Raw genomic sequence first — 10627 nt, forward strand, 5'->3', positions numbered from 1 at the left:
GGCGGTTGCAGTTCTCTTTACGGAGTTCAGAAACGACCTGTGGCAAACAAATGCTAGCATACTAATCTGCATTAACCGTTCTTTGTCCCCCAAGAGGAATAGTCGCAACATGGCCGGTTTTGGAGACAAACGTGGCCAGTGGCCACCATTTTTTTTGCAACACTCCGTGAACGAACAATTTTTGTTGGCTTTAATTCATTTTCGAACACCCAAACTCGTGACTGGTTTTTTGTTTCGGGTTCGTACGCGTATATCCATGATTCGTCACCTGATACGATGTTGTATACAGCATTTGAGGATCCTGCATGTAATCTCCCGAGAGTTCTGACGCACCAAGTAACGCGAGCCGCTTTTTGATCTTCACAGAGCGAATGCGGTATCCATCGGGAAAACAACTTTTTTACACCTAATTGTTCATGCAAGATTATTTGTATTTGACTCATGCCAATGTCTAAAGTTGCCTGAATTTCGCAGTATATCACATGTCGATCTTCTTCAATCAGCTTACGCACAGCATCAACGTTTTCTTAGGTGACTGCACTTTTTGGACGACCTTGACGGGGATCATCACTGAACTTGACACGCCCACGTTGAAATTCAATAAACCAGCGATAAATTGTGGTTTTGGATGGGGCTTCATTACCAAATGCAGAAATCATCCGGTCAACACACTGTTTTTGTGTTAAACCACTTCAAAAGTCATAATAAATCATCGCTCTTGAATTTTCTCGAGTCAATTCCATTTTCTCAACGACTAAACAAGTTTGACAAGACCTTGTGATACGACCGAGAATCTTTTTTTAGATAAATAAATGGTATACGATTTTTAAAACCCTGGAGTTTGCAATTAAATAGATTTTAATATGACTGGAACAGTGGAAATATTCCATTCCCGATACTTTTAGTGCAGCCCTCGTATGTGTATTCCACTAAATTTAGGGTAAAGCACCTGAGCGAAGATAGTGGCATTTAAGGTCCCTACCCTACCCTTCATCATATTTCCAACCCAGTACTCCATCAATTGCCTTCAAATTAAAAAAAAAAAACATTTGATTTCTTGTTGGGCGATATGCTATCAACATACATTTTGATCCAGTCTACCTTTCGTTTGTCATCCCAGTCCAATAGATACAGACCTAACAACTAGTTGAATGTTCTGTACATAATCAATAAAATATTTTTTTAGAAAACTTGTTACTTTAACAACACTACATACTATGGAAAGTTATGTTAGGCTCCTTTGTGAGATAAACTAGAAATGAGGATATCTGCGGAAAGACGATGGTGATTGAGGAGCATTACCGCGCGGCATGATTGGCAGGCGATTTGGCGAGCGCGGCACTACAGATTACTTTTCCCAGGAAACGTGTTTCCGTATTATTGTTTCGTAAATCTATATCCTGCGATACTTAATCAAAGAGAAGTAGAACCACTTTACGACACGCCATGACTTAATTATTGGAATTGATTCATTTCACTTATGTAATTACCCGATCTTGTGAAATTATACACATTAGAAACTCGTACAGCCCTTATCAAAGGTCTAAAGAATATTTCGAATCATATTTTCTAAATGTACGCGTAAACAGCAAGTGTGGTGAGATTCCCAGCTCATATTTTGCGAAGTGAAGGCAAGCGTGCCGCGCTCGTTAGCTCGGCCGCGCGTGCTAATCACTCGATCAGTCCGGCCACCTAGTGGTAAATGAATTGGCACAGATTACCTGTCACCACCCCGAAAACCCCTAAGCTGGACATGTGTGCGTGACTTTACGTAACTGCACCAGAAAATTAATGCACGTTTTTGACACGAAAAAGATAGAAATGTCATGGAGAGAAGAATTTAAACACTCCTAAAAGTGTAAATCTGTTTTTTCATTCCGTTAACACTTAACATACTATGTCCCTAATTTCAAGTCTCATTATATCGACAAAAGGTCTATCGACAAATAAAATAAATTAAAGTAGCAATGAATGATAAGGGCTTGTTATTGATTAGTCGTAAGTCAGTAAAGCGTAACCATCGTGCTTACAAAGTTTATTAACTAACTACTATTAAGGACACTACTCCCGACCCGACTCTAAAATTAGTCATCCAAGTTTTTGAAGGACACAGTGATCCTGAGTAAAGTTCATCAATAGCGAATTAATTGAATCCCGCGTTTCTAGAGATCTGTTATTGGCTTCATTCAAGAGGACTTTACTCGTAAGCACATAATTTATTTAATAACTTAGTTTTTCCTCAAGAAGCTCTTCGTGTCAATATGGTTGGAGTAACTTATAAAACACGAAACGAAAAAGAAATGTATTTTTTTCTCATTAGATTTTTTTTCATGGTTCACTTATTTAAGAGTAACTTGACAAAAGTTCTTTACCATTTAACTGCTTCTGTTTTTGTTGATTATTCGTTCCCACCACTGCAACTCCTGTGTAGCCAGGATCTACAGCTTGACCGCCATAAAAACCTAACCAATGAAGGTCAAGTTTATAAAAAAAAAGACGAACGATAAAGCTTATAAAATTAATGATAGATAGCTTTCTAGCACGTGTCCTTAACATTTATAAATGTGAGAGAGTAGAGACAACCCAGTATTGCAGTAGCCTAAAATAAGAGAGAGTGGGCCGTAAACGAAGCAAGGTTGCGTTGGGGGTGTGAGCTAATAAGGACTGGTGGACTTTTCTATTAAATCTAAGAGGTCAATCAATAACAAACCCTGTTAATACTATATTGGACTACATCAACTACTATATTGGCAAAATGTTACTTGGTTTCTCGCGATACAGGTGCATACCTAGTGCGAGAACCGCTACCAACACTTCTTCACAATCCACCATAGCATGTAATTAGCTTAAGACTGTCATTCCGTTTTTTGTAAATCTGTCTTGCTTAAATAAAGATTTTATTATTATTTATTATTTATTATTATTATCAAAAACAAGAGAAACAAGCCGATTTATTGAATGAAAATAAAACGACTAAATGAAAAAGCACTATCAAGGTGACCAATTAAACCCAATTATTTGTTTTCTTTGGCTTAATGCTTCGTGTACCGCATTACTACTATAAATCAAAGGTTATCCCGACATAATAGAAATTGTTTGCATATTGGTCTGGCCTTTTTATGTATTTTAAGCAAAAAATATATTTATGTTTTTAACCGTCGTCTGGTGCCCATAGTACAGTCAGCATCAAATAGTTCGTGACACTCAAAGTAAGTGGCCTGTAAGTTGACAACACAACCTTAGTCCAATTGTAACAAAGACTTGTTGAGAACTTTTTGGCTACGTACTATTTGACGCTGACTGTATAAGCTTTTTTTAGTTCGGGACTGAATGGCGCAGTGTAAAATGTCCTCGGGTATTTATGGTAAGGGTACTCACCTGCCATGTAGCACGTAACGTAGCATGTAACGGAACCAAGCTTCAAGTGAGTAGGTACGGCTCGTCCCCGGTCATCGCGTAACTGGCTGCGTGCTCCTGGATCCTACTGCGAGCCGCCTTTGTGCTCGCAGTGATACCGCCACTTGGCGCTACGATCTCCCTGCGAACCACGCGCGAGCAGCTCGTAGCGGGCTCGTGCCTATGTACTCACTTGATACAGTATCTGATACATTACATGCTGCACGGCTAGATGAGTACCCTGCTTATGAGTTGTTTGCCCGCAGACGGGCCTGTGCCCAGAGCTGGCGGGCACGCCGACGGGCGGCAGCGCGCCGGCGACGCCGCTGGAGACGCGCGAGCCGCCGCAGCCGCGCCCGCTGCCCATGCCCGAATACGGCGGCTTCTTCGCGCTGCTCACCGAGTACCTGCCCGACAACAACCAGCCCATATCTGGCTTCCACAGGTGAGACACACGGCAAAACAGTCCCATGAACGGGCGTGGGCAAATGACTGGGACACTCTGCTCATGACCAGGTACGACGGCTCTTTGCTCTGCCCGACAACAACCAGCCCATATCTGGCTTCCACAGGTGAGACACACGGCAAAACAGTCCCATGAACGGGCGTGGGCCCATGACTGGGACACTCTGCCCATGACCAGGTACGACGGCTCTTTGCTCTGCCCGACAACAACCAGCCCATATCTGGCTTCCACAGGTGAGACACACGGCAAAACAGTCCCATGAACGGGCGTGGGAAAATGACTGGGACACTCTGCTCATGACCAGGTACGACGGCTCTTTGCTCTGCCCGACAACAACCAGCCCATATCTGGCTTCCACAGGTGAGACACACGGCAAAACAGTCCCATGAATGGGCGTGGGCCCATGACTGGGACACTCTGCCCATGACCAGGTACGACGGCTCTTTGCTCTGCCCGACAACAACCAGCCCATATCTGGCTTCCACAGGTGAGACACACGGCAAAACAGTCCCATGAACGGGCGTGGGCAAATGACTGGGACACTCTGCTCATGACCAGGTACGACGGCTCTTTGCTCTGCCCGACAACAACCAGCCCATATCTGGCTTCCACAGGTGAGACACACGGCAAAACAGTCCCATGAACGGGCGTGGGCAAATGACTGGGACACTCTGCTCATGACCAGGTACGACGGCTCTTTGCTCTGCCCGACAACAACCAGCCCATATCTGGCTTCCACAGGTGAGACACACGGCAAAACAGTCCCATGAACGGGCGTGGGAAAATGACTGGGACACTCTGCTCATGACCAGGTACGACTGCTCTTTGCTCTGCCCGACAACAACCAGCCCATATCTGGCTTCCACAGGTGAGACACACGGCAAAACAGTCCCATGAATGGGCGTGGGCCCATGACTGGGACACTCTGCCCATGACCTTTGCTCTTTGCTCTGCCCGACAACAACCAGCCCATATCTGGCTTCCACAGGTAAGACACACGGCAAAACAGTCCCATGAATGGGCGTGGGTCCATGACTGGGACACTCTGCCCATGACCAGGTACGACTGCTCTTTGCTCTGCCCGACAACAACCAGCCCATATCTGGCTTCCACAGGTGAGACACACACGGCAAAACAGTCCCATGAACGGCCAACACTTCCCATGACCAAGAACGGTGAACGAATCTATTCAATTTCGCCCTATCTAGAAAGTTGCCCTACTGTCCCAATCATATCTTAAGTTAGTTTATGAGCCTCCATAGTCGTGACTTAAGTACACTGACGAAACAGTCCCAGTGACTGGGCTTCTTGTACGCCGCGGCACGGAATGGCTCAAATATACCTTATCAAATGACCGACAAATTCGAGCCTGCGATCTCCTAACTGGAGACCTCCAATCAAAATTAGCATTCAGTTTGTATGGCAAATCGATCCCGTTAACAAAGTAGCTCTTCATACATTGTGGCAGGTCGGTCCTGACCACAACTAACCTAATTGTAAACTGCAATCTAACTGCGAATCCTGGAGATCGAAATACGGCTTCAATTTAATAACCAATGCACAAGTTGCAATCGACTTCAATGCAAGGAATCTTGTACAACAATTCGGATTTAGGTATGACGAAAATTAATCACATCAGCACAGTTAAATCTTTAATCTTAACTTTCGAACATTTTTATAAAGTAATGAATACAAGTTCTTCTTAAAATCCGTGATTTTATAAAGTTGAAGCGCCAAATTGCTTTTCAGCCGTGCTGCATATTCCTGAAATAAGAAAAAGGTCAATTGAATTAAAACTACCAGTGACCAATCATGTTATTTTATTAATATCTCCTCAAAGACCAAACTTAGCTTGGAAAAGTATTTGTTGCAACAATCATGCATAGGCTTTGGTTCACGAGCTTAGGATCGGATCTTCCCGCCTTTTTCTTCAGCACAAGACGTGCATTCCCCCTCACAGTTTTAAGAATACTGGCTAGTCCTGTGGATTCTCCCGAGCGGCATCTATCCGCTTCATGTCTGAAACTTTAACTACTCAACACACCAAGACCGGCGGCTGTTTTAAAAAAAAATGTCGAAGACTTGTACTTAATTATGACTTTTGACAACTTGTCATAAGTCGACGACTCATGTCGGCGGGTTTGGTGTGTAGATTGCATTAAGGTATCTGCTCTTTTTTGCTACATGAAATCAAATATTTTTAATTACATAAATATTAAAATGGTCATTATAAACAAATATACAGGCTTATCCCTTATTTGAGCTAACAGTTTTTACTGCAATTTTGCAACCTGCTTGGTTGCGAGCTAAGTCGCGGAACTTGGCGCCAAATCCGGCGCCAACGGACGTGCGTTCTGCTCGGGTTGCCAACTCGTACTGGCTCCGGCGAGGGTTCTCCCGGGCGACCTCTTTTAGCTCCATAGCAACCTAAAGCCGCGAGCTCATTGCTTTTCTCAGCACTCGGAAAAGGTTTTCAAATTAATTGGTAAATATTTTTTTGCATTTTAATGAAATTTTAGTAATTAATTGTTTCATGAAAATAGGATTTTTAAACTGCGTTGATGAAATATTTTTTGATTACATGGTCAAACCTATGGGTTGGCATGTCGGTGGCCGATGGGGGTGTACGGCTACCCTTAATGTATGGGAAAGATGAATTTAACTCGCGCCTGGCTGTAGAGAGGGCGTTTTTTATTGCTAAACGGACATTGCTTTTATACGATAACAATACAGCGTGTATCGTGTAAAAATTTTTATATTACTTTATGATGAACTTTTATGAAGTGGTTTTGATGTGGAACATTTGGATGAAGCATCTTTTTACACCACTGCTATTTTTGTTATAAAAGCTACACCCTGTGTAATATGTGAAATAAATAAAATAAGAAAATGTGATTTCAAAAGCTGACAAACTAACAAAGGCTCGGGTCGTCGCTATATTATTCCCGGTACATGGAATCCTGTGACCCTATGGATTTTAACATAGTCGGAAATATACAAATTGACACAGGAATGAACACGAAAAATGTGCGCGTGTACGTGGCCTTAATTTGTTTGTCAATGCTGATTTTTCATTTTATTGGATAGTTTTTTCGAGTATCATGGAAAATTTCATCTACGATGGGGAGTTGTACAATAAATAAGCTTTGAGATGAACTATCATTGTATTCTCTTAAAATTTTTAACTAGCTTTGATATTGGCTCCCAATTTAGAATAAATAATCGCGATGTAACACGTAACTGAATCGTGTTTGCGGTTTAATTTTAACTTCTGAAGTAGCTTTTCAATTTTCACAGTGCACAAACTGCCAGTTCGAACCGTCTAATCTTAACATCAGTGTTAGTCGATACAACGAACACATTTTTACATTGCACCTTATTATTGTAGCAGTAACATTTCAAATGCACTGCAACTGGAAACCAAGATATCGCTCGCTGATAAACTTGGAAATAATACTTAACGCGATGTTTGTACAACTTTAAACAAGGTGGGAGTGTAGAATAGGTAAGTTCGCAAAATGTTTCTTATGCTACCGTGAGCAGCGCACGGATTACTTAGATCTTATTTTTATTTATTTTACATATTTCTTCGGAATCTCAAAAGCATATTTTTAACGATCAAACTTTTAAAAAACTCCTAACCCATAACAAATAAAAAGTTCCACGAGACGTTAACAAGGATCGTGTGAATGAATATACGTTAAAAAAAGTTTTATTTCACAAAAGATCAAAAATGTTAGGGTTGATTTGGCAAAAGCCTGAATAAAATCAGTTAAAGTAAACAAAAGAAAGGAAAGAGTAATACGTTACATGTTATCAAGAGGGTCGAAATATTCGTTTGTCCACTTCAGACAGTTTTAGCGCTAACGGGTTGAAGGGGGCACTTAGACTGATCCAGCGTTTTGATGTTGCTTGCAAAAAGTCGACAGTCGGTATAAGCCTGAAATCGATATTTTGATTGCCCAAACATGAAGTTTTTAACAACAGGCATAGTTTTAGAAATTAATTCGAGTCAGTGCTGAATGAATTCAGCGTTTGCACATGTATTCCACGCCTTATACTAGCGGCTGAATGAAAAAAGCGGAAGATCGCGTTTCTGTAGCGCTCCTTGGGGACTGTCGTTGACTAAAATAATGATGACGACAACTAATTTTGGATCGATCCTTGACTTGTAAATACGCGGGAGCTTAGTTTAGTTTTTGTGGCGTTCCTCGAAAGGTTACTTGATGTTGTCATTACATAGCTAAAATTATTATGTCTACTACCCGTTCGCGCTAAGTTTGCCGGTCCGTGGAATGCGCGTCCCCTCCCCCAACCGCGATTAAAGGCAATTAGTGATTAAACGCAATTAATGTGTCTTATTTTGCGCAAAATACAATTCTTATCAATATTAATAAATAAAATAAAAATAAACTTTTTTTAAAACGAGCTTATATTCTGAATTTCGAAAGCTTGTATCGCGCATGGAATTTATTCCTCTTTTTCTCTGTTTGCGCTACAAGCTTTCGAAATTCAGAATAAAAGCTTGTTTTAAAAAAAGTTTATTTTTATTATAATTTTATTTTACACTTTTTAGCTATATCTTAATCTCAGGACCCTGGACATTATCTAACACTAAAGTGCTCGAAAAGACAATTCCAACGAACCCAAACTCGATGAGTTTCCGCCGTTTTGTTTAGGAGTTCCTATGGCCACCTTCCGTCACCATCATCAGACCAGCTCAATGGTACCATAATATTGCATTGTCATCGTACTTCCATAAGTATACCAAATTTCAACTCAATCGGTTGAGGAGAAGTGGTCTTAAATTCAGTTGCAAGATTTGTCCCACACATACTAACAAGTGAAGTCAATATAAAGCTTGTAAAATATTTTAAATATGTATAGTTTATTATAGTTATAGACGTTTCCCTTCGAGCGACATCATTTCGCCAGCGGCAAACTTAAAGCGAACGGATAGTAAGTTGAGACGATTCCGTGGAGGGTAGTTGACGGGAAGCATGATCGATCTGTTAATAGTTTTAATTTATTATTTAATAGACCTTTGTGTACAAATTCGGTGTTATTTTGTGTTCTAAAGTGCGGTGAAGTGTTAAATATATGAAAACATTTAAACAGCTCGAATTTGAGCGCGCATCGAGGTCGGGTCGGTGATCATATGAACAACCCGCTTTGTTGAAACCTGCTTCTGGAATACTTATCTCCACAGAATCCACAAAAAGCAATAGGTAGAACAAAACACCGATCAAAAAAATACACTCGACATTGGCGGTTTGGTTCCCATTTACCAAAAATAGTATTTTAGCTGTCTCGAAAAAAGTGCCAGATTGTAATTTATTGCGTTCTTCGAAACCTTATGTTAGGGCCCGGTTTCCACCGAGGCGGATCGGTGTGGAGACGAGAGATGTGCGGCGAAGCTGGCAGGCTATTTCTACCAAAGCCGAGCGGAGAGGTGCGGAGACGAGAGGAAATGTGTGAGCTAATTATATTAAGGATATTTAAATTCATAATGGTTGTCACTCGAGAAGGTATGTAGAAATGTTTAATGTTAGATAGTCATAATTGGCCTACAAAATCTACTAAAAAACATTGTTATTAGTAATAACAATGTTTTTTAGTAGATTTTGTAGGCCAATCAATCTGTAATAACTTATTACAGATTGATATTGTGCTGTGTACTATCCTTAAATAAATAAATAAATAATGTTTATTGCTATCTATGAAACACTGCACCGTCCCGCACATTTTCGCACTGCTCCGCTCTTCTCCGCACTGCGCCGAAAAATTAACAAATGCGCCTGACACCTCTCCGCTTGATCCATTCCTGCCGAAGCGGAGCGGACCAATCAAATTCTATTATTTGCAAGTAATATAATCTGATTGGTTATTAAAAAAACTTCTCTGCCTTGGTGGAATCCGGGCGTAAGCAGTGAGGTGTCATTTGCTGGAATGACGTAGATGACTGAGTGACGTATGTTCTACCAGATGCAACGTGGCGGTGATGCTGCTGTGCGACGTGGTGCTGGACGGCGTGGAGCTGGACTGGTCCATCCACGTGCCGCTCATGCTGCACATCGTGTTCCTCGGCATGGACCACACCAGGTAACCTTCTACCACCATCTTATGTATTGTCCACGCGCGAATTGGGATGTTTCGATTAGTCCATCAGTAAACTTATCCAAAAATACTCTACACGTAATTTTCACTTTTTCAAACTTATGAAAATTGAAAGAGATAAAGTTCAAAAGAAGAGGCCCGTGTCTTCAAGGCGTGGTTTAAATTGTAGCACTTTGTGACGTCACGCGAAACTTCAACGCGCCGTAACTTCGTAATTACTTGTTTGATTGACGATTAAAAATATGAGTGTCCTATAGTTTTTGATAATGTTATTGACCGACTAAAAGTTTTTTAGGCTATTGAATGCAAACATTTTGCTTTCTGACGTTCTGCATCCAATTCGCGCGCGGATGTGTGTTGTCGTCTGTAGTTTACTTGGGATATCGCATATTTAAAGTGAAATGTAACAATCTAGCAATTAACGTGAAAGAGCCGCCAAGTAGAACGCATCTCTCAATCTGCATTAAACCCCCGGTTGTGCTGTTATACCTACTATGACAGTAAGCTACTGCTAATGCTAATATTTTTGTGACCGTAACAAACTGACTTCGTTACTTTTTATACTGAAACCTATTTTAGCTGGCGAAGTTATACCACTAAGGTTGGGTTGCACCATCTTACTTTAACTTTGACAAACGTCAAAAATCA

General features: G+C 41.2%; 1 protein-coding gene across 1 annotated transcript in view; it reads left to right on the forward strand.

Annotated features, from left to right (window-relative positions):
- The window catches only part of LOC114351887 (protein furry-like), a gene marked incomplete at its 3' end in the record, with an annotated part of 50235 nt that extends 40271 nt beyond the window's left edge, over positions 1-9964 (forward strand). Inside the window, exons 4-5 of the mRNA XM_028303236.1 lie at positions 3663-3841; positions 9848-9964. Coding sequence (XP_028159037.1) covers positions 3663-3841; positions 9848-9964 — 296 coding nt within the window. The remainder of the gene's footprint in view (positions 1-3662; positions 3842-9847) is intronic.
- Between the last annotated feature and the right edge of the window lie 663 nt (positions 9965-10627).

This window comes from Ostrinia furnacalis, unplaced genomic scaffold (assembly GCF_004193835.3).
Source record: "Ostrinia furnacalis isolate ACB-3 unplaced genomic scaffold, ASM419383v2 OfSCF0093, whole genome shotgun sequence".
In the NCBI taxonomy this organism is placed as follows: Eukaryota; Metazoa; Arthropoda; class Insecta; order Lepidoptera; family Crambidae; genus Ostrinia; species Ostrinia furnacalis.